The sequence below is a fragment of the Hypomesus transpacificus genome, chromosome 13 (assembly GCF_021917145.1).
Source record: "Hypomesus transpacificus isolate Combined female chromosome 13, fHypTra1, whole genome shotgun sequence".
Taxonomy (NCBI): domain Eukaryota; kingdom Metazoa; phylum Chordata; class Actinopteri; order Osmeriformes; family Osmeridae; genus Hypomesus; species Hypomesus transpacificus.
In genome coordinates, this window is record NC_061072.1 from 9,560,623 (window position 1) to 9,584,922 (window position 24,300).

Sequence of the window (24,300 nt, forward strand, 5' to 3'; positions counted from 1 at the left end):
ACTAAAGGATAGATTCGCATTTGATGAGGTTAGTCGAGTCTAATGTTGGCACTTAAAGATGATAAACCTTGCGTTCCGTGTGTTCCAAAAAATTCAAGGGGCGCGCTGAATAACGTCTCGCGAGATATCACTTCCTTCTGCACTCTGTCAGCAGTGGTTCTCCACCATTTCGCTGCGTCTAAAGTCTCCTCCCCGCTACCGCTAGATTTGGCGAGCCGAACCCACTCTCCCTCGGTCCGTATTTTAACTTCTTCCCACGGACCTACCTGTACCTCGTTGGGTACCGAGAGACAGTTTGGAATACTATCATCACGGATTGAGTACGATTTTATACGGATGACGACTCCTTCAACAAGAATTTAGTAAAAGAAAAGTGATCGGAAATTTCAGGTAGGTGGGAACTTAAGATGGCGGCTGTGAGAGGGGGGGCTATGGAGGAAGTAGGGGGGCACAAGGGGGGATTGTATTGTATTATGAAGAAGCACATAGAGAATCATCACATTAAATGGAGACATAGCCAAACAACTGGCTATTGAGAAGGTCATAATTCTTGAAACTACTAAGTCAAAAACAAGTCAACATTTCTCAACGCACCAGCGATTAATACACAATGACAATGCAGTTGTAATGTTGCCCCAAGTAGCCTAGCCGTTCTGTGTAGGCTGCCAAGACCTACCGGTCAATTGCTCTGCACCACGCGCAAGGTTTTATAAATTGTCAGAGCACCATCCTAGAGGCTCAATTATTCAGAAACTCTTAACCTACATTTTGCCATTTCCTATTCTAAACATTTAGTCGATACTAACCTGTACATTTACCAATTTATGCGCTTGAATCCGTGAGGACAAGTACGCAAATGCACACTTTTGGATTGTGGAGACAACCGTCGCTTCAGGAGGATTGCGTGTAGGGTCACTTAAGCCCCCTTGAAACCCCCTTGTAGTGATTGGTAATATATCGAGACATCAAACATAGCAGGGTTGTTTATTTATTTTTTTACTACTGAAATGTATGAAAAAATGATTCATATTCTGTGGTTTAATTTAAGTATTATTTTGGTGTGTAGTTTTATGGTTGCTATTTGACCCCGCGTAGTGACGTCACGAGTGATTGTTCCCCTCGGCAGTGCATGGAGAAGCGAGGTTTAATGTGACTTTTTTAAATGTTGTTTTCCACAAGCATATCTCAAATACATTTAAAAAGGGCAATCTACAACATTACATAACTTCGAGTGGGATGTGGCGCGTGCGCACCCAGTTGAATGCACCGGCCAACTATTCTAGTTCGCTAGCTGGCTAAAAATCTCGCAAGCTACCTCCTCGCGCCAGTTTATTATATCAACTATCAATGCGAGGTGCTATTGTAGTAAGCTGGCTAGCTACAAAAATCAACAGTTATTTTAAGCGGTACATGGTCACAAACGTGGGTTTCCATCGCTTCTAGAATTCAGTGATTTCCTCATGGTCGCTTGCGTCACAGTGATAATAAAAACGAAACTATATCGTTACCTAGATTAGTTAGCTAGCTAGCTAGTTAAGACCGCAATGAATGAGGCCCGAGTGCCTGTTCTCGAGCTGGAAAGTGAGCGCGAGCCAATTTCAATAACGTGGATGTGGACCGGTTAAATGTCAAATATAGCGAACAACCTGTGCCATCGAAGTAAGTGATGTAATGGTATCTGTTAACTCGCCGTGATTTTTGTAATGTTGGTGATCTGATTATTTAGCTTCATGTAGCTAGTAAAATGACAATATCTCAAAACAAGACTGTCCGAATGTTATTGGAAAGGGACAACCAAAAACTTGCTGTATTCCTTGGTATGGCTTAACGTTACCGGTATATTGTTTGTTTACAATGCTTGATTTTCATAATAATTTTGTCAAAGCAACGTACACAAGCAAACAGTAGTTATTGTGTTTCCATTATGCGTTGTTTTTTGGGTTATTAACCACTATAAATGTTTCCATAGATATGTGGTTGGGACCTTAATCTCAGCATCCTGGAAGTGGAAAGCACACAAGATCTGTGTCCCACACCACAGACAGGTGAGAAGCTGTTCTTATTACCATTGATGCAGACTTGAGTGGAAATATAAGCCATACTGCCTGAGGTGAATGTTGGTCAGGGCAAAACACCCTCTTGAGTCCCTCCTGCCACACTCTTCCTGCCACACTCTTCCAAGTCTTAGATTTTGTTCCGTGTGCACACAGGTAATGTATAACCTAAAGAAAAATACTTTATATGGTAACTTGCTTCGTACTTTGTACGTGCATTCACTCACCCACCCTGTAAACATCAGAGTAATATCCTGTATTCTACTTTTCAGGGGCAGTGTGTAACAGAGGAAACCCAGAGGGAGGAAGCCCTGGGGAGGAGGCGGTGCAGCGCCGCACCCCTCCGGCTGTGGATGTGCTGGGTGGCAACTCCCTGGCTGCGCAGAATGTGGCCGGGTCATCCCAGCATGCCCTGCAGCCGGTCGCACCTGCCCTCCTCCCACCACTGGTTAACACGGCAACGTCACAGCCGGAAAGAGACGCTGTTGCCGTCGTCGTCGTCGTCAGCCAAGAGAGAAGCCCCGCAGAGACTCAACCCAACAGCAACTATCAGGAGAGTTTGGAAGAAGGGTCCTCGTTGGACGGTGGTGCTGACGGTCTCAGCGGAGGCACTTCCCCATCAGCCCTTAAGGGCCCGAGTCTCCCTACGGCGTCGAGAGGGAGACCACCTCATTCTGACGTATTCACACACACACAGACAGACGGCACAGAGCAAGGCGTTCCTCACGGAGCACAAACTGATCAAAGCCAAGGCCCGGCAGTGCAGGAAGCACGTGCTGCCGGTGGACCGGGGGCTGTCGTCAGAACAGAAGAGGGACAGACTGTCCCTGGAAGAGAGACTTTGGAATATATACCAGAGACTGGAATTGAAGGCGATAACACAGACGGAAATATCTTCTCTACTGCCTCTCCAGCAGCCTTCCCTTTCCCCCTCAACTCCAGTCCTGATCCAGTCAGGGACCACACAGAAGACAGAGGCATGGAGCACTCCGAAACGGCCCAGCTTGTTCAGGCCAGCCACCTACCTCTGCCTGATGTCGAGGAGCAAACAGGCATTCACCCAAACTCTAAACAGCCTCTCCTCCCAGAGCCCATATCTGGCAATAGCGAGAGCAAAGAAAATGACCTCTGCATGGAGCCTCAAATTATCAGGCAGAACTTCAGTGACGACAACAGGGAAATGCAGGAATCAACGGAGGTGGAGGGATACAAAGTACCAGAGCCCACAAAGCCTGATGACGGTGAACGACAAGAACCAGTCACTCTCTGGAGTTCACACACACAAATGCTACGCCAACCTGCACCGACTGACCTACTCTGTACCCCAAGCACAGAGGGAAAAGACCCTGGACTTTACACCCCAACTGGCAACGGAAACTCTACCCTTAACTTCAGAGTTGAAAAAGAGGAGAGTGACAACATTCAGAGAAGTCCCTCCGTCCCAGAAGGACAGGGGGAGAGGAACGAGACCATGGAGGAGACAGACACCCACTTGTATAACTTTACCATGCAATCTCAAAGCCCTGCTCAACAGGAAAGGACTACAATTTCTCCCATCCATCTCTCCCATACTGAGCTAGGCTCAGGACTCACCGAGCACTCTGTTGGGGCTGAAACATCTAATCCTGCCCCTGAGCCCAGTATGGAAACATCCTTGATCTCTGATCTTGTGGATTCAACTGACGCTCAAGGACTTTTTATGGCTGAGGTAGAAACCAGTGTCAACAGGGACTCTGAGGTGAATCCGAGTTTTCTGTTAGAAGGGGAATGTAGCGGTGGTTATGGGGCTGCTGCTGCTGATGAACCAAAGCTCTTTAGAGAAGAGACTCATCCTGACATTGAAATGATAGACGCTCAAGTGACGGAGGCGTATGAGATTTATGGCTTTGTGGAAGAGGTTGCTACCGAAACCATCTGTGCCAGTAGTGCACAATTGCCTTCCTCCCCAGGCTATGAGGTGAATTTGTTCAGTCCACTCGCACACGCTGAGAATTGTACAACCGCAGAAGAACACGATTCGCAACTTCAAGGAATGGAGATTTGTTCCAGCGACTTCTACCCCAGTCAGTCCACACAGGATACAACTGCTGATGTCGGAGGGCTGAGTTTGGAGCCAGGAAGCCAAACAACTGAAGCTGACACTACAGAGGCCGAAAGCTCCAGTGAGGTTTATTACGTCCAAACTGCTCTTGTATCAGACACTCCCATCTTGACTGAAGCTGCGACACATTGTTTAGTCTCCAGCTCGGCTGTCTCTGACCATACGAGCATGAGTGACATCCAGATGCTGCTGGAGGATCAAGTGGATGCAGCAGCCAGTACACCGTCTCTAGTCCCCCCTAGGGAAATGGTCACACACAGTCCAGTCAAAAACACTGGCTATGCCCTCTCTGCCCAGACCACTTTGCACCATACAGCGGTAAAAAAGCAGGCCCCTAAAGAAGCTGTAGGCATCCGTCTTTTAAATGCCCCAAAGACTGAGCTCTGTGATTCTTCTCACAAAGGGACCGGAAAAAACCTCTCAACGGCTCTGTCAGAGACGTCGGCCCAGACGGTGGAGGACTCTGGGCGGACTACAGCCTCCTGTTCGAAACTCTCTTCTGGCATGATCGACCCAAAGCTGCTCCTGATTAAACGTGGAGACACTCCTCTCCTCAAACAACCCCCGTGCTTTTTGGTGGAGGTGTCCAGTCAACAGAGCACCCCCGCCCTGGCCAGCCCGTCCAGCCGTGGGGCAGACACCACAGCTTCTGTAGAGTGCCTTCCCAAAACACAGCTTATCATCAGGGGATCCACAGTGGCTCTTGCACCTGCCGGCGCCCAGCCTGTCGTCAACACACCGTACCATCCTCCTCTGCCACCGCCACGTCCCTTCACACCTACACAGAGCAAATCTGACAGAGCTGCCTTAACCGAGACAAAAACTCCCATGCTGAAATCAGAACCTCAATCGAAACATCTCACCCCAGATGTCTCCACACCTTCCAAGCCCCTCTACGCCCCTAAGCTTCCCTCAACAACGGGTTCTTTAAAGAGTAACACTTGCAGGTCCTCCAGTGACGAAAACCTATGCGAATCCCCTTCTCTCGGCCAACCCTGCCTGTATACAGGCTCTCAGGGTATGGATGAGAGTATGGAATTTGAGCATGGGAGTTCACCTGGAGCAGATGCCCAGCAAGGGACCATGGGCCAGCTCTGTAGCCCCAAAGAGGAGAGCAGCGAGGGAGAGGCAGACCCAGAGCCTGCGTCCACCTCGGAGGCCAAGATCACGGGCAGGATGGCAATCTCCAGCCCCGCACAGAACAAGGTATCATGCCCCTACGTGGTTCTTTTCCCTTCACAGCGTCTGTCTGTGGTCTCCTTTGGGCCTAGTCGTTTATAAGGCATTTGTAACATCATGAGCGCTGGCCAAATGACCAATTATGCTACTAAGTACCAAGAGGGGAACACGTTTTTGCAGCTTGATGTGTCGTATTGGAGGGTGCTGATTGGTTGAGGTGTGTTTCTGCGCTGGTGCCCGGAAAGCCCTTCTCTGGGTTGCTCATTTATTTTCTAGTGAAATCATGATAAGTTGTGTTCAGCAAAAACTGAAAGGTTAGTAGGCAGCAGTTGGTTTCCCTTGTACATGTAGAATTAGGAGTTTCTTAGGTTGATCAGGTGTGTCCTACAGGCTTAATTCATGGACTATATCCCTCAGTTTTCATACTGCTCTAGGTTGCATAATGTATATATATAATAATAATAATAATAATAAATAAAAAGCAGGTTTGAGTTTGTCTCTATTTTTATTTGAAAGCTGCAGAGCAAAAGGAAGTAAAACAGTTTGAGGTCATTGAATTTGATAGCACTTTTCAGAATGGCGTCACGTCTGCACTCCAGTGGATACCGGCTTGTGTCCACAGTTTAATATTCTATAGTGCTTCAATATGCTGCTCCATTTTCCTTGCATGCGGTGCTCATGTTGTCGAGGTGTGATTGCATTTGTTTTAAATGTAGTGATTTGAAGTTGACAGGCATGTTAAGCGATGTGTGTTTTCCAGCATGGACAGAGCAGGAGAGACAGAAAGGCACTGTTCTCGAAGGTAAGCGGTGGGTTTGCCCCCCCTGTCCCAGTAGACACACCTACAGCATGCACCCCAGAACCATGCTCAAGCTCACAAGTTCCACAGTAGATCGCAATTGGTCTGAATGGGGGGGAATTCATTAGATAGCTAGATTAGCTGCTTGTGGTGGGCAACACAGCATTCAGATTTTACCCTATGAACATTTGCAAGGATATTTCTCATGCTGAGGCCTTTCTGGGTGGTTGATTCCTTTTGTGCTCTTGATGTTTGCAGGTTTTCCTCCCCCTACTATTGTATTACCTTTCTGTTCACGGTTCCATACAATTAGCCTTTCCCTCTTCTGCTCTCAGGTCCGCCAGTGGATAGCAGACAGGGTCACGCCGGGGGACTCTCCCATCTCCCCTTCAACCTCCTCTCTCTCCCCGGGCCCGTCCTCCTCCAGTGACTGGAGCCACATCTCCAGGAGGACTTCCCCTCTCCGAGGTCCCCATGGCAAGTTCCTCTCCCCCCCTTCTCTGGGCCCAGGTGGGCCCTGCCCGTCGGACCAGACCCCCCCTCATCGATCCCGCTATGAGAGGCACACGGACATGGCAGAGCAGGCTAAGCATGTGAGTTTCCTGTTCGGAGCACTGCTCCGCCTCCCTAAATCATTGGGTCCTAAATGCCAACCCGAGAATCTGGTGCACTTTTTATGCTGTGCGGTTCAGTTGTTCGGAATATTAACTCCCTCCTTTTTGCTTTCTGTTCTCTTTGTGGCCCCTGCAGGAAGCAGAGATCGAGCATCGCAGCCTTTCGTTAAAGCGGGAGGGATCCTGGTCTACGAAGCGCCTGACTCGGCTAACTGAGCCGGTTCGACCCAAAGTCCACTGGGACTACCTGTGTGAAGAGATGCAGTGGCTCTCTGCCGACTTTGCCCAAGAAAGGCGTTGGAAGAGAGGGGTGGCTAGAAAGGTAAGAATCAACCGGTGATAACATTCCTCTTCTGCGATAAGGATGTTGCGTCCGAAAACATAATTCAGGAACTACAATTGTTGTGTTCTTGTCGCAGGTTGTGCGCATGGTGATGCGATACCACGAGGACCTGAGACAGAAGGAGGAGAAAGCAAAGAGGGATGAACACGCCAAGATCAGGAGAGTTGCCTCCAACATAGCCAAGGAGGTCCGAGCCTTCTGGAGCAGCGTAGAGAAGGTACAGTCAGCCTCTAGCAGCGCAAAGTTACATATCTTACTTGTTTTCACATCATCCCACATGCATCTGTATAGCCCTGTCACTCTGTATAGTCCTGTCACTCTGTATAGTCCTGTCACTCTGTATAGTCCTCTCACTCTGTATAGCCCTGTCACTCTGTATAGTCCTGTCACTAATGGCTGACTTCATGCACCCCCCCCACCCCCATCCTCAGGTGGTGCAGTACAAGCAGCAGTCCCGGCTGGAGGAGAAAAGGAAGAAGGCTTTGGATCTCCAGCTGGACTTCATCGTGGGCCAGACTGAGAAATACTCAGACCTTCTGAGTCAGTCTCTGGCCCCCGCTGGGGCCCCGGAGGCTGCGGTGTCCTCTCCCAAGAAACCTCTCCCGTCTGCTCTGGATGAAGATGGTGAGAACACCTCACGCACGTCGACCTACCAATCAAAACTGCATTTCTTTATAACCTGGTTGTCATAGCTACCGCGTATGCATGTGTTTTTCCCCATTGGGCTTGGGGTGTCTTTGTGTGGAATTGAGCTGATCTGAAAACCACCCACAGTCTTTCGTTATTGTTGCTTTCAAGGACATGTTGTCCCTGACAAACTCGAAATGCAAAAGCTTTTGTGCGGCTCGCTCTGTTAGTGTATCCATTAGCAGCAGTCACAGACTGCCGTTAGAGACTGGCTAGACCAGTCAGCTTTCAGGTTAGGCTGCTGCTGCTACCCACATTCATAGATAGATTTGTTAGAAGGTAGTGGAAATAAACAGAAGTTACTGGAGGTAAACAATGATTCGAGGGTTAGGGCTGCTTCAGCTGCAGGGAAGGAGCCTGGCTCCAGTTTACTGCTGCGGAGATGAGAGGATCTGACAGGAGACCAAGCTTCTTCCCTTCTGGTTTTATTATCTGGAAACCGTGACGATGGCTCAACTCTTTCATTAACCAGATATGAATAAGTAGCATCATTTGAGTGGAGCTGGAGAATTCAGTATCTGAGCAGATGGGAGTCCTCCTTCAGCTGTTTTGTGTGAAATTGGGAATAAGTCTTTAAATGTAATTTTGTCTGTATGTCTCTCTCTATGCCTCTATCTACCTTTCTCTCTCTTTATACCTCTCTACTTCTCTCTCAACCTCTCTCCACTTCTCTCTCTCTCTCTCTCTCTCTCTCTCTCTCTCTCTCTCTCTCTCTCTCTCTCTCTCTCTCTCTCTCTACCTCTCTCTACCTCTCTCTACCTCTCTCTACCTCTCTCTACCTCTCTCTCTCTCTCTCTCTCTCTCTCTCTCTCTCTCTCTCTCTCTCTCTCTCTCTCTCTCTCTCTCTCTCTACCTCTCTCTCTCTCTACCTCTCTCTCTCTTCCTCAACAGACAGAGACTTTGAGCCCCCCTGTGAGGAGGAGGATGACGAGGAGACCATCGAGGTGGAGGAGCAGCAGGAGGGCAATGATGCCGAGTCCCAGAGGAGGGAGATCGAGCTGCTGAAAGAGGAGGGCGCCCTGCCCCTGGACCAGCTCCTCAGCACCCTCGCACGCCCACAGGTAACGCCACACCCGCAGGCAGAGAGAGGGAGAATGAGGACACAGGGATCGTTTGGTCACGTCGCTCGTCTAATGTCTTTACCACCTCCTTTAACTCGTGGGAAACCGACTTTTGGCTCGTTCCCCAGAACTCCGGGTCCGAGGAGGAATGCTCCGACGCCTCTTCCTCGACTGTGGAGGAGGAAGACAAGGAGTTCACTGCCAATGAAGACGAAGGTAAGCTCTCCCACCGGATCTCCTTTTAATACGAGGCAACAAACAATATTCCCCTCATTTTCTTACACCTCTGTGTCAATCTCAGCCGAGGATGAGGAAGACACCATAGCTGCCCAGGAGGTGGCGGAGGGGGCTGGAGACCACGCGGAGGAGCTGGACGACTTGGCCAAAGAAGGTCGGTTTTTTCCCCCCCTTCATCTCCATCTTTTTTTCCTCAAACCCTTCATCTGCATCAAGCAGTCAGAGCCAGACCACGCGCTCATCTTGGTTGGTGTTTATGAAGTGTTTTATCGTGTTTATTAAGGATGTGATGATGGAGACGATTAGAACGACACCAGTCGTGGTAGTGATCCAAAGTGCCGCTGTGTAGTCGTGCCAAATGTGGTGGAAGGCGCTCAATCTTCTCTCCCATCTGTCACATGAATAATTCGTGAGCATCCTAAAGTCCTCCTTTCCCCATCCCAGGTGACATGAGCATGGATGAGCTGCTGGAGAAATACAAAGGCGCGTATGCCTCCGATTTCGAGGAACCGTCTGCGTCCGCCTCTTGCAGCAGCTCTGATGAGTCTGAGATCTCAGGGGAGGAGGAAGAGGAGACCGAGGAAGATGAAAGTGACGTGGAAAGCAACACTTCCTCCTCAGGTAAAAATGTGTCTTTTTGGTTCGTAAGCTTCATAATGAGCGGTTCTTGCTGGTTCTGATGACGGTACTGTGCTCGTTGCTCAAACTTCTGCATCTCTCACCACTGTTGATCCAGAATCGCCCGGGGAGAGCGAGGAGGAAGTGGAAAGCGAGAATGAAGAGGACAGTGATGAGGAGGAGGAGGAGGAAGACGACGACGATGAAGATGATGAGTGTGGAGAAGGGATGGAGGTCCTGCTGAAGGAGGGCGACCACAGCCCTCCCATGTCCTCCGGCCAACGGCCCAAGAAGGAGATCAGCCACATCGCTGCCACGGCAGAGAGTCTGCAGCCAAAGGGCTACACTCTGGCCACCACTAAGGTGCGTCTCCTGATGATCAAACAGGAAAGGGTCAGGTGGCTGAGCATTTAGGGAATCGGGCTAGTAATCAGAGGGTTTCCTGTCCGTGCCAAATGACGTTGTGTCCTTGGGCAAGGCACTTCATCCCTACTTGCCTCGGGGGAATGTCCCTGTACTTACTGTAAGTCGCTCTGGATAAGAGCGTCTGCTAAATGACTAAATGTAAATGTAAGACACTGTTTGTTTGCGCATGACTTAAATATGAGTGTGATGTATGGCGAAACAGCACAGCTTTTTTTCCAATCCTTTATATTTCTCCTCTTTGACCACAGGTCAAGACTCCTATTCCCTTCCTCCTACATGGCACGTTGCGTGAGTACCAGCACATCGGACTGGACTGGCTGGTCACCATGTATGAGAAGAAGCTCAATGGCATCCTGGCCGACGAGATGGGTCTGGGGAAGACCATCCAGACCATCGCCCTGCTAGCTCACCTCGCCTGTGAGAAGGGTAAGAGCTCCCTGAAAGCTTAAGAAACGTAGCTCCCTGAAAAAACAAACAGGTCCTGTGTGTGTCGCGTTTCAGAAACGTAACGATCCGCTCTCATGTGTAGGTAACTGGGGTCCTCACCTGATCATCGTGCCCACCAGCGTCATGCTGAACTGGGAGATGGAGCTGAAGCGCTGGTGCCCTGGGTTCAAAATCCTCACGTACTACGGCAGTCAGAAGGAGAGGAAACTCAAGAGACAGGTAACAACATGGCTCGTGTGAAAAACGAACAAGTCACCCAAAAACTAGATCAAATATCCCTTGTTAGCTTGTAAAATTTGATTTATCTTTTTCCTTGTGAGAATGTGGTTCTCTTATATTATGTTGTATTATTTATTTCCTATGAAATAAGGGAAAACTGTAGTTTGCAGGATTGACCTTTGACTGAAATTCTGTCTTTCTGTTGCTTTGTGCGTTTGTCTTACAGGGATGGACCAAACCTAACGCGTTTCACGTCTGTATCACGTCCTACAAGCTGGTGCTGCAGGATCACCAAGCCTTCAGACGCAAGTCCTGGAGATACCTCATCCTGGACGAGGCACAGAATATTAAAAACTTCAAATCCCAGCGCTGGCAGAGCCTGCTCAACTTTAACAGGTGTGTGTGTAGGCAAAAGCTGTGATCACCCACCCCCTCTGTGTACGTGGTTGACACACCGATGCCGATTCATTATTTATAGATATGTTCTGAAATCACATTTAGTTTCACAACTCAGACAATGAACGGCTGAGTGACTCGGCGTGACGTCATCTAAAACCGTTTCCTCTCCCCCCCCCCCCACAGTCACAGACGCCTCCTTCTAACCGGCACCCCCCTGCAGAACAGCCTGATGGAGCTGTGGTCCCTCATGCACTTCCTCATGCCCCACGTCTTCCAGTCCCACCGGGAGTTCAAGGAGTGGTTCTCCAACCCCCTGACGGGCATGATCGAGGGCAGCCAGGAGTACAACGAGGGCCTGGTGAAGAGGCTCCACAAGGTGCTCAGGCCCTTCCTTCTCAGGAGGATCAAGGCGGACGTGGAGAAGCAGATGCCCAAGAAGTACGAGCACGTGGTGCGCTGCCGGCTGTCCAAGAGGCAGCGATTCCTCTACGACGACTTCATGGCACAGGCATCGTAAGTTTCCAGAGGGGAAAACGCCCCAAAAAAGGCACGAGTCGTTTGTTTGCTTGGGAATTACCGCTCATCCGTTCTGCTTTTGTTTCGTCTTCGTGTCTCTCAGGACCAGGGAAACGCTGGCCAGCGGACACTTCATGTCTGTGATCAACATTCTGATGCAGCTTCGTAAAGTGTGCAACCACCCCAACCTGTTTGACCCCCGGCCGATCCAGTCACCCTTCATCACTCAGCCCATTGTCTTCCACACGGCCTCCCTCGTGCACGAAGCCCTGGAGATCCCCCCCTTCAAGGTCAGAGTCTGGGTCGTGGCCCCTCGTAAAAGCGTAGAAGCCCCCTCGTGAGTCAGAACAGTGAGGTGTGCCTGAGGAGAGGGTGCTCTTGTGTTCCTCTGTGTCCTGACTCTCTGCCTCTCTCTCCCCCCGCTGCAGAGGTGTGACCTGTCCATGTTCGACCTGGTGGGTCTGGAGGGCCACGTGTCACGTTACCAGGCCGATGTGTTCCTGCCCAGCAGGAAAGTCAGCCGTCAGCTGATCCAGGAGGTTATGGAGTCACCTGACCCTCCTCCACGCCCCAGACCAGTTCGCATGAAGGTCAACCGGTAAGGACTACAGTTTTTTTTCTTCTTCTGTAGTAGTTATACAATAAACCTTTTTAAAATGTACTTTACTGACATTTGACTACGTAGTTACTTTTAACAATCATGTATGTAGATTCTGGAAGTAACGTTTTTTTTTTTTTTTTTTTTTTTTTTTTTTTCTCCTGTGTCCGTTTTTTAAAGGATGTTCCAGCCTTTGCCCAAGACTGACGGCCGCACAGTCCTGCTGATGAACAACCCCCGGCCCACCTGTCCAGTCACCCCGGCCAGTCAGGCTCCTCGACCCCCGCTCATCACAGACATAACACCCTCCCCTGCACCGCCTGTCCAACAAGGTCAGCGCTCGTTCACAACCCAGACAACCTCAAACACACCCTGCATCCTCTGCAGTTGGGCATTAAAACATTCACAGTTATAGATTAAGATCAGTTCAGCACCCTCACGTAACAAACAAACATCTCTAATCCTCTCCAAACCGTGGCTCCTCCTCCCAGTGGTGTGTTCAGTGGCTCCCTCCGCCTCGCCTCGGCTAGCCCTGCACCTCAGCGCTCCCACGGCGATGGGGACCGCCGTGAGGTCCGGAGCCCCCAAGTCTGTGCTCACAGTGCGGCCTCCCTCCTGCCCCCCGGGGGTCCAGGCCACCCCGCCGCCCAGCAACATCATGCCACAGCGGGTCCTGCTCAGCCCCGACATGCAGGCCAGGCTGCCCTGTGAGTAGCTCCCCTCCACCAGGTCGCTAACACCACTCAGGCTAAGCAGGAAGCTGCTCTTAGCACACGCCACTAGCAAGAGGACACAATATCCACCATCCATTATATCCCACAGTATCCACTATAAAGAACCTGGGGCCATTTGGGATCAAAGTCATTCACACAAGTCATATCAATACCATGTTTCTAAGTAGACTAAATGAGTTTTTCTCTCTCTCCCTCTGTCTCCTAGCTGGGGAGGTAGTGAGTATTGCTCAGCTGGCCTCCTTGGCAGGGCGGCCCGTGTCGTCCTGTCAGGGCAGCAAACCCGTGACCTTCCAGCTGCAGGGCAACAAACTCACCCTGTCTGGAGCCCAGCTCCACCAGGTCCCTGTGGCCCCCCCTCGTCCCGTTCAAGGTCAGCCCCAAGCCTGTCTACACCCTGTAGAGTTCATATCTTTTTATATCATTAATATGAAGAAATACACTTTTAGTTTGACTCTATATATGTTTTCCAAAAGTTGTCTGACTTTGGTTTGTTGCGCAGGTAATGTGATGCATCTGGTGTCCAGTGGGGGGCAGCACCACCTGATCAGTCAGCCTGCCCAGGTGGCCATGTTCAGCACACCCAACACCCACGCTGCCGGCGGCAACCCTGCCAACCCCGCCCCCGCTGGGATGCAGCTACCTCACAATGCTTCTCCAGGTACATTTACAATAATTCATTTAGCAGACGCTTTTATCCAAAGCGACTTACAGGAGAGAGCTTTTCAAAGTGCATAGGTCACTGATCATAACAACAAGATAGCCCCCAAAACATAGCGTATAGCCAAAACATGAAGCACACATTGTGAACAACCAAAGCCAAAGGGAAGAACCATAAGAGCATGTAGTTAAACAATTTACAATTAAACAACATGAATCGCTATAAGTGCAAGTGTACCTGTAGAAAAGCAAGCAACAGTAAAAAATATTTCACAGCGAGTACAACAATTTAAATCAGTTGCCACTAACCAACAAGAGCAACAAGTCTCTAAGCAACAAGTCATTGTGATCCTTAAGGAAACTAGCATTGGGTCCAGCAAACCATTCCTAAGTACCGTTGTACTCCAGGTACACCACAACACCAGCAGCATGACAAAGCCCATCCCACTGAGCGTCTCTCCACAGCTGGCCTGCCGGCCAATGACATTGATGCTTTCAATCTTCCCCCCTCAAGTGCCCCCATCTGGCATTGTGAAGATCGTGGTGCGGCAGTCAACAGGGAAGGAGGGAGGGGGGTGTGTTCCCACCTTGGCAGTACCCCCTTGCCCTCGGGTCGCTCACCTGGCCTCTCCCTCAGTTCACCACCACACCAACGCCATCCCCTCCACCAGGGCCCCGACCCCCCTGCAGCCTCCCCAGCACGCCCCTCCTGGGCCAGTCACCGCAGAGTACACTGCAGCGCCCCCCCGGATCCCCCCCGCCACGGGAGCCCACCACCCCGCCCCTCGCCCGGTCCTGAGGGTGGTGCAGGGGCCTGCGCTCGCACCCCCACCTGCACCACAGCCAAGCCCAGAACACACAGGTGAGGAGGGGAGCAAAGATGGACGGACCACACCAATGTTTTTTCTTTCTTTTTTTAAATATAATATTTTTTAAATAAAATATTTTATATCATATTTATTATTATTTTCCTTAAACTTTCTGATATCATTCTTCTGTACTTCCATCGAAAGATATTTAAGTAATTAGATTAATTATTTTGTGCCTGCCCTTTATCACCAGCTCCCCGTTTAAATGATTCGTCTTCATCAGTGCGGGAGGATGGTAGTTCTCGCCCGGGCCCTCCCAGGTCAGGGTCCCACGTTGGTGGGATTGTCCATCCTCGGCTCCGGGCCCCTCGCCCTCCTCCCCGTTCTCCTTTCTACATGGTGAGCACACTCTTCCCAACTTCCTCAAACTGAACTTATTCACTAATAACGTTTATCTGCCAGTTAGCTCAGCCAACGAGGAAGAAGAAAGTGTTTAGGTTCCGTGCTTACACTGGTCAGTCTTTGCTTATTTTCTAACTCAACATCCTCTTCTTCACCGTCAGTCCTGGTTGGACGACCAGCAGAAGAAGCAGTGCACCAGCAGACTCGAGCACATCTTTCGGGTGAACGAGCTGCATTGTAGCGCCAAGCCCGTGTACGGCTACGAGGTGCTGAACTTCCTCACGTTCCTCCCCGGTCCTTGCCCCTCCCCCACGCCCCCGGCCCAGTGGGGGCGCTCTGGTCACGCCAGCTGTCTGTTCGCCCAGTCCCACAGCCCTCAGGACTACTGGTTCCTGAGCCGGGCCCTGAGGGAGGCCATCCACACCACCCAGGACAGGCTGGGTCTACTCAGTGACATCATAGACAGGTACGGAGCTAACGCCCCCCCATTTCTACTGACTAAGAACTGGTTTCATTTTATTTAGTCATTTAGCAGACACTCTTATCCAGAGCGACTTACAGTAAGTACAGGAACATTCTCCCCGAGACAAGTAGGGTGAAGTGCCTTGCCCAAGGACACAACGTCATTTGGCTCAGCCGGGAATGGAAGCAACAAGCTTCTGATTAATCGCCCGACTCCCTAACCGCTCAGCCATCTGACCCTGTGTTCGTGTTATTCTCTGAGCTTGCAGGGTTCAAAGGAATAGTGCTTTTAGGGAAGCACATTGTTTATCAAAACGTGTGACATGGTGATGATAATAATGTTTTGTTTTTTTCTATCTCCTATCCTCTCCAGGTTTGCGTTTGTCATTCCACCCGTAGAAGCTCCTCCTATCTCCATGCACTCCTGCCACCCTCCTCCGTCTCTGAGCCACAAGCGGGCTGTCTTCACCTCCATGCTGGCCTCCCAGGTGGCTCCGCTCTCACACAGCCTGCACCGCATCCAGTGCAACATGAGGACCCACTTCCCTGACCTGAGGCTCATCCAGTACGACTGTGGTACGTCACCCTCCAGACACACCCTCCAGACACACCCTCCAGACACACCCTCCAGACGCACCCTCCAGGCACACCCTCCAGGCACACCCTCCAGACACACCCTCACACGCTGGTTCCTCTGTATAGCCTGCCTGGAAACTGCTGTAACTCACAGTTACAGCAGACATTGTCATTATGCAGACATGTAGCTTAAATAACAGTCAGATGCTCTGCTGTGGAAAAGTCTGAATTGAAACTGAAGCCCAAACAGAACTGGTAGTCTGTAATGTGTGTGTGTGTGTGTGTGTGTGTAGGAAAGCTGCAGACCCTCCACACCCTGCTGAGGAAGCTGAAGGAGGGCAGTCACCGCGTCCTCATCTTCACCCAGATGACCCGCATGCTGGACGTGCTGGAGCAGTTCCTCAACTACCACGGCCACATCTACCTCCGTCTGGATGGCAGCACCCGTGTGGAGATGAGACAGGTCAGGGGCTGGCCTGGGGCGCTGGGGGTGGATGTCTTACATCTGCAATAGTTTAATCCTATAGTGTTTGGGTATACTATTTGGGTATACTTTATATTGTTAAATAGATCAAATCCTACCATTTTTGCTTAATTCGGTACAGGTGATGCAAATAAAACAAGAAAAAAAACAAAAAACAAATGTGTTTGCGTTAGACTCATGTTTCCCTCGTGTCCCCAGTCTCTGATGGAGCGTTTCAACGCAGACCGCCGCATCTTCTGCTTCATCCTGTCCACCCGCAGCGGGGGCGTGGGCGTCAACCTGACGGGCGCCGACACGGTGGTGTTCTACGACAGCGACTGGAACCCCACCATGGACGCCCAGGCCCAGGACCGCTGCCACCGCATCGGACAAACCCGCGACGTCCACATCTACAGGTACACATCAGCCTACCTGCTCAACTGCTGCACAGCTCTTCAATAGACAACCACTACGTACAACATGACATCAGTTCACAAAACATAAGATTGTGACGTTACGAACCGAGTAAGGAAATGATTGCTTGTGAACCATTTTTAGCCCCACCTTGTTGACCATGTTCCTTCTCTCTGATAGGCTGATCAGTGAACGCACTGTGGAGGAGAACATCCTTAAGAAAGCCAACCAGAAGAGGATGCTGGGAGACATGGCCATAGAAGGAGGCAATTTCACCACCGCCTTCTTCAAAGAGGTAACTCCCGTTCTTCCTGTGTAATTCATGTCCCCATATGGCTGTAAAATGACTGCGTCAAAACGGTTCACACGCTCTCTCTCTGTTCCTAACAGCAAACCATCCGGGACCTGTTCGACGTGACGGAGGGAGAGAAGAAGGAGGTGACCGTGGAGCTGTCTGTCCCTCAGCCGGAGGAAGAGGAAGCAGTCAACAAACAGAGCACCACCATCCTGGAACAGGTCCGACAGCAAACACCCTGCAACCAGCCAGGAAATGAACCACAACACACTTACTGTTACACACTTATTCGTACATTCACTATACGTTATTAGTTTGGGGGATTCTGATTGGACATGCTCACCAGCCCCAGCTGTGACCTTGATCTAAATGTGACTTGCGTGGGTCCTCAGGCCTTGTGTCGTGCGGAGGACGAGGAGGACATTGTGGCCGCGTCACAAGCCAAGGCTGAGCAGGTGGCCGAGCTGGCAGAGTTCAACGAGAACATCCCATTGGACGACGGAGGGGAAGGAAGAGACCCAGAGGAGGAGGAGCTCTCCAAAGCAGAGCAGGAGATAGCTGCACTGGTGGAGCAGGTGAGGCGAGATACTCTGAGAAAACACAAATAATACATATATATATATTTATATAATTACATTTAGTCATTTATTAGACGCTCTTATCCAGAGTGAATTACAGTAAGTACAGGGACATTCCCCCCGATGAGAGTAGAGTGAAGTGCCTTGCCCAAGGATTTCGCACGGTGGGGAATCAAACCTGCAACCTTCTGATTACTAGCCCGATTCCCTAACCGCTCAGCCACATGACTATATATATATATATGTTTCACTGGTGTCTTCCACTGAGCATTTCCCTCCCTTCTGCTCCCCTCAGCTCACCCCTATAGAGCGCTATGCCATGAACTTCCTGGAAGCTTCACTGGAGGATGTGTGTAAAGAGGAGCTGAAGCAAGCTGAGGTAACCCGGACAACTAGTGTTATCTATCCATTCTCCTTTAGTACCAGTTTAAGCCAATGTCACGGTCGTTTTGGGTTAAAATCTTTCCTGTGTTGTGTTTTGTTAGGAGCAAGTGGAGGCTGCCAGGAAAGGTCTAGACCAGGCCAAGGAGGAGGGCTTGAGGCTACACGGCTCCTCTGACGACGACGACGATGACTTCTCAGCGCAGCAGGCCTCCGAGGAGTCCTCCCACGCCACGTCCGGCCGCCGCACACGCAAACACAAGGAGAAGGGGGCCCCGTCCACCAGGACCAGCGGCCGCCTCCGAGGGGCCACGGCCTCCCCCGAACCAGAGCCTGAGCACCCCTCCGCCCAGTCCCCGAGAGAAGTGCCTGAGAAACCCCGCTCTGCTGTGAGAGGTCGAGGGGGGGCCAGGGACCCCTCCGCCACCCCGGGCCGCTCGGACCAGCCCAGGGCCCAGGGCTCCTCCGCCAGGCTCCAGGCATCCCCGACCTCCCCCTCCAGAGACCAGGCCTTCAAATCAAGGGCAGGGACGTCATCGCCCCACCGTCTTCTCTCAGTGCCTTCCACCGCCACCTCGTGTCCTGTGGACCACCAGCTGTACTCCGCCCAGGCCAGGGACTACGACATCCAGGACCTGGACTCCCTGTCTCCCCCCTCGGGGAGGTCTCCTCGCAAGCGCCAGTCTGCAGACGGGGAAGTGCTGCGCAGCCTGCCCGAGGACTCCCCGTCCGCTAAAGTCCTGCGGAAGCTTCCGGGCCGCCTGGTCACTGTGGTGGAGGACAAGGAGCCCAGGAAGAGGAGGAGGAGAGGGAGCGGGACGGGAGGAGGCTCCTCCGAGGAGACTGAGCACGCGGGGGGGTCAGACGACACCCCCCACTCCCCCGACAAGACTAAAGGGAACCTCTCCAAGTCATCCTGCCTACCACCAGACCAAGAACTGCCACCCCCCCATCCCGTCAGAAGCTACCCCCCTTACTCCCCACCCCACCTCTCTCCTGACATGCCCGTGCTGAGGAACCTGCCAGTGCGACGCAGGCTGGAGACCGAGTCTCGTATGGCTGCCCAGCTGGGAGAGCAGCACGTGGGCCGGGGGAGGGGCGGGGCCTACCCCAGGAAGACAGACCCTCAGCCGGGCAGGGACGGCCCGGCCGACCCGGCTGTTCCTGTCAAACGAAAGCGGGGCAGACCCCCTAAGACTCCCCCCAAGGCTGCAGAGCCCAAGCCGGAGCACGTTCCTCCCCGCCTGCCCGCCGTGCCCCTCCAGGAGAGCAGCCCCCCCATCTCTCCCAAACGCAAAAGGGGTCGTCCCCGCAAGGACGCCACACCCGTCACTGTCAACACTGACACTGCTAACGCTAGGAAAGAGCTTCCGGGGCAGCGGCCCTTCACTCAGCCCGCCTCGCAGCCCGCCTCGCAGCCCGCCTCGCAGGCCTCCAAAGCTGCCAGCGTCAGCCAGGCTTCTTCATCTGCCACAGCTGAGGAATCCAAACTGGACACTAAGACTGATGTCAGCGCCACCTCCCCAGCATCTACACCTAGCCCATCACAAGTCCCTAGACCATCCTCTAATCCAGTCTCTGAAGCGACGTCAAACCCAGCTCCAGAGACTGTCACTACTCTAACCCCACCTGTCGTTTCTGTTTCCATACCAACCCCGACCGTGGTCTCCGTCCCATCAACAGGTGCTATTTCAAAGTTAACCCCACCCACACTGACTGCTTCTATGGTTTGTGCTGCTTCATCTAAACCAGTTGCAGTCTCCATCTCAGCCCCAGCTCCAGACTGCACTCCATCAAGAGTCCCAACCTCAGAACCTGTCGGTACCTCCACTGCACCCACCACCAGGCTTCCTACACCCTATATTCCCACAGGGACTCAAGTCCAGGCTCCTAAACCCAAGCCAACCCCATCGCACAGCCCTGCCAGAACCCCTGCACAGGTCCACACTCCAACACCAGTCACAACATCCTCCAGTGTCACCACCTCTGCTCCAGCTCCTGTCACAGTCACCAGGCCAGCACCAGCTGCTAGTGAGGTCACAATCACCAGGCCAGCACCTGCTGCTAGTGCAGTCACAGTCACCAGGCCAGCACCAGCTGCTAGTGAGGTCACAATCACCATGCCAGCACCAGCTGCTAGTGCAGTCACAGTCACCATGCCAGCACCAGCTGCTAGTGCAGTCACAGTCACCAGGCCAGCACCTGCTGCTAGTGCAGTCACAGTCACCAGGCCAGCACCAGCTGCTAGTGAGGTCACAGTCACCAGGCCAGCACCAGCTGCTAGTGAGGTCACAGTCACCAGGCCAGCACCTGCTGCTAGTGCAGTCACAGTCACCAGGCCAGCACCTGCTGCTAGTGCAGTCACAGTCACCATGCCAGCACCAGCTGCCAGTGTCTCAACAACTCTCTCAGCTGTCAAACCAGTTCTGCCATCAGCACCCACCGTGGCCACCAAACCGCCGCCTGCTGCCAAACCGGCTCTGACGACACCAGTCACCTCCGCCCCTCCTGCCCCAGCCCCTAACACGACCCTCCCACCGACACCCTCACTGCCTCCCGCTACAGTTGGCAACCCAGGTCCTTCCCAAGTTCCTACTCTAGCCCCTGCCATATCTGTCAAACCCGCCATCTCAACACCTGCCACCATCCCTGCAACAGTTCCTGTGAGAACTGTCACAGCTCTTTGTTCAACCCATACTTCATGTCCTACCAAGCCAGTCATGTCTGCTGTAGTGTCTGTTCCACCTGCCTACATCATAGACACCACCCCAGCCCTCCCGTCTCCCCCCTCTCTCCCCTGCTCTACCCCCTTTCCAGTCCCCAGCTTAACATCCAAGCAAATGTCTTCGACCACAGCCCCTATTCCCACTCCAGCTCAAGTCCCACCCAAGGTCCCCTCGCCCTCCGCCTGTTCTGCAGCTGGTTCATGCCCAGAGAGCCAGACTGTGCGTCCTGTCCCACAGGAGAACGTACAGAACAGAGACACAGTCATGGAGGTGGACACTGTGGAGGATACAGCAGACAGCAAGGCGTCAGAGGACAGAGGAGAGGTCTGTGTGACTCAACCCAAAAAACAGGGGAAAGCGGAGACCTCCCCCGACCCTAAAGACTCTGTCGCCGACTCGGAAAGAGAGTCAGAGAGTCTTGCTGACTCGGAAAGAGAGTCAGAGAGTCTTGCTGACTCAGAAAAAAAGTCGACGAGCTCTCAGAAGAAGGAAGCCGAGAGGCAGGAGGCGGCGGAGAAAGTCCCCAGTAAGAAAAGGCCTCTCAGTCGACAGAGCAGCCAGGAGTCGGTCCGCTCCTCTTCTCCATCCTCTGTGTGCTCCACCTCCACCCCCACTCCCTCCACCCTCCACAAGAAGACCGCGGAGAAGAAGATGCCTCCCAAGAGGAGACGGGCCGAGGTCAAAGCCGACTCGGGGGAGGGGAACGGAGCGAAGGAGCCTGCCAATCAGAAGAGACGGTCCAGGTCCTCGTCCTCTGACTCTGACGTTTCTGAAGCCAGGAAGGAGCGTGGCCTGGCTCGCTCAGGCCAGCCCCGCCCAGGCCAGCCCCGTCCGGAGAGGGAGAAGGACGGGGAGAGTCACCGACCGAGGAGGAAGCCGGCCAGGAGCACGGACAGGACTCTGTCCAACAACACCACTTCCACTGGAGGGGAGTCTGGCAGTGAGACATCCACTCGGGTCACCCGAAAGTCCTTGGGATCCCAGCCTACTGCGGATAGCAAACCACAGCCCAATAGCGTGAGCTCTACTCCTCCCCAGCCAGAGGTCCTAGGTAAGAGATGTTCAGCTCTAAATGCTGCTGCCAAGCTCCAGGCCATGAGGGGCAGAGTGGACACTCCCGGCCACAACAGCAGGAGAGACTCGGGGGCCAAGCATGGGACCTCTCCCGCTTCCTCAGACAAGAGCCAGAAGTCCAAAAGCAAAAGTCTGCCCTCAACCCCTCAGCCTAACTCCTGCAGCAGCAACAACAACACCACCAACAAAGCCAGTGGCAGTAAACAGACGGCCAACCAGACACAGTCCTGCCGCTCCTTGTCCCGCTCCACACGCCAACGCCCCGGGGCCCTGGTCCCTCCCCTCAAAACGGACAACAAGCGAGGGGGCAAACGGGAGGACAAGGACCGGAAGAAGTACGGGAAGGACGAGGGCGAGGCCGAGACTCGTTCCTCCAGGGGCCACAGCGCCTGCAGCAGCGGCAGCAGCGACGGGGAAGGAGGCAGCAGCCGGAGCAGCAGCGACGACAGCAGCAGCCAGCGCACACACAGCTTGAGCTCCCAGAGCACCGGGCCCAGGGGGGGGCCCCGCTCCCGAGCCGCCTCCTCGGGAAGCGAGCCGGACCGCGGCTCGGAGAGGTCCAGGCGCAGCGGCCGCGGGAAGGACAGGGAAGGCCGGGGGAGGGGGAGCAGGAAGGGGAGGCGCTCTCAGAAGCGAGGGAGGCGTTCGCAGGAAGCGAGCACCGGCTCTGGAGAGGGCACGCCAGACAGGGTGCTGCGGAGTGTGGCGGCCCTGGCGGCGGCCCAGGCCCGCACCCCGGCCAGCAACACCCGCTCCTCCTCCACCCAGCACCGTCACAACAAGACATGATGGGTGGGACACATAACAAGCAGATAAAGGGGAAGGGAGGAAAGGATTGTGACTGGAGACAAATTACGAGCGGTAGGCAGTAATGGGATCGGGGGGGGGGAGGGGGGGAGACGACCTCAAAGGTTTGCAGCTCACGTCGTCCCTCTTGACGACGATGAGAGGGGCCTGTGAGGTCTGTACGGGCCGAGACCTCCCTCCCTTCCTGGTCCTTCTCCCTCCTCCACTCACATCAGAACGGGTGTAAACCCTCCAGTTCAGTCATGGCAACCCGGGAGAAGGCTCAGACATGCCACGCTGTGGAGTGCAGACGGTGCATCGCAGTTCCCTTTTCAAAGGTGTTAGTAGTCCTGAAGGTGTACGGTCGTGTGGACAGAAGCCCACTGCACCACTGAGACGTCTGGACAGGCTGCAATTGAGTCGTTGTTAGTTTTACACTATGTACTGTAATCATATACAAAGACTGGAATACTAAGAGATGTCTAAAAAAAAAGATGGGATTAGATTGTGCCCTTAATACAGAGTTTGGCCTCTGCCGGGGTTATCGAGAGAAATCATTTGTGCAAACATTCAAGAGGCGTTTGAGTGGCAAGTTGGAAGGTTTTAGACAATTGGGTTCTGGAAATGTTGTCAGCTGTTCTGACTTGTCAGCTGTTCTGATTTGTCTTTTCTAGTCAGTTGATAAGTTATGGATATTTGATAGTTTCTTCCAGGGTATTAGGAAGAGAGCAGATCTGTAAATGTGATCTTTGCTGCACTATGCTGGAGTTAGTCTTTGCTTGGGCCTCCCTATCTTGTAATTTCTTGTCCATCTGATCCTTACTTTTAAATCTAGCCTGCATTTCTCATTTGCACATCTGACACGTTGTCCTCAACATTGGCGTACATTGTGGTGTAATATTTTTGACATAAATTTCAATCAGTTACTAAGTCCCCGCTCCTTCACACAATGTACCTAAGCTCTCAATGTCTTTTGAGCTTGTAATGTTTCTGGAAGAGAATTCTTCTATTGCTATTGGCAACACAGACCCAGGGTCAGAGCCTTCTTTATACCACTTACCTTCCCAAAGCCAGTTATTAAGGTCAATATTGTTATGAAGTCTATACTAAAAGAAAATTAACTCAGTTTGAATAAGAGTGCCTAGTGGGCAAGCTGTTTGAATCCCAGTTTGCCTTGTCCAGTATCTAAAGTAGGGGGTGTGGAAGTAGGTTATTAGTCCCCCCAAGAAGGAACCACTTCCTCCTGTGAATCACAAGGTAAGCACCCCCTATTCATCAGTGCTACCCAATCCCAAATCTTTATTTTTGACCTCAATTTGCCATTGCTCCTTTTTCATGTAAAGTACTTGGACAATATGTGAATAAAAAATACTGGTACAGTTCCAGATGGCTCTGTAAATTATCATTAACTTTTTGAGGACTTGCATTTGTCAAAGCTATTTTTGGGCTGGGTGATGTTTTGATTGGATGGGTGGTATATGGTGATGGTCTTTATTTTGATTTCTTTCATTTGTTACATTCCTTTGTTCCCTTGTAATTCCACATTGTTTTACTTGAAAGATTAAAGACAAAATGACCGTTGAATAAAAGACCAAAAAACTAACTTCCCTGTGTTCTGTCCTTGCAGCAGTTGCACAAAATGTTT

At 52.1% G+C, this 24,300-nt stretch overlaps 1 protein-coding gene across 4 annotated transcripts; it reads left to right on the plus strand.

The window, feature by feature from the left end:
* Positions 1-157: 157 nt before the first annotated feature.
* On the plus strand, positions 158-24,258 carry LOC124475883 (Snf2-related CREBBP activator protein). 4 transcript variants are annotated; one of them, XM_047032734.1, is made up of 35 exons: positions 374-390; positions 1,970-2,045; positions 2,327-5,361; positions 6,095-6,136; positions 6,469-6,726; positions 6,884-7,069; positions 7,167-7,307; positions 7,522-7,714; positions 8,669-8,838; positions 8,967-9,054; positions 9,140-9,229; positions 9,520-9,696; positions 9,812-10,056; positions 10,368-10,545; positions 10,649-10,785; positions 11,012-11,181; positions 11,368-11,697; positions 11,804-11,990; positions 12,129-12,298; positions 12,479-12,630; positions 12,790-13,005; positions 13,238-13,402; positions 13,532-13,690; positions 14,204-14,551; positions 14,752-14,897; positions 15,062-15,366; positions 15,736-15,938; positions 16,232-16,401; positions 16,621-16,817; positions 16,996-17,110; positions 17,206-17,331; positions 17,503-17,685; positions 17,984-18,067; positions 18,174-20,296; positions 20,441-24,258. In XM_047032734.1, the coding sequence occupies exons 3-35, from the start codon at positions 3,034-3,036 to the stop codon at positions 22,656-22,658; spliced, it is 12,000 nt and encodes a 3,999-aa protein (XP_046888690.1). In that variant the 5' UTR covers positions 374-390; positions 1,970-2,045; positions 2,327-3,033; the 3' UTR covers positions 22,659-24,258. The 4 variants fall into 4 exon arrangements, with proteins under 4 accessions (XP_046888691.1, XP_046888690.1, XP_046888689.1 ...); XM_047032735.1 differs by having other exon boundaries at positions 158-390; positions 18,174-24,258; XM_047032736.1 differs by lacking the exon at positions 374-390 and adding an exon at positions 1,373-1,659 and having other exon boundaries at positions 18,174-24,258.
* The last annotated feature ends 42 nt before the right edge of the window (positions 24,259-24,300 follow it).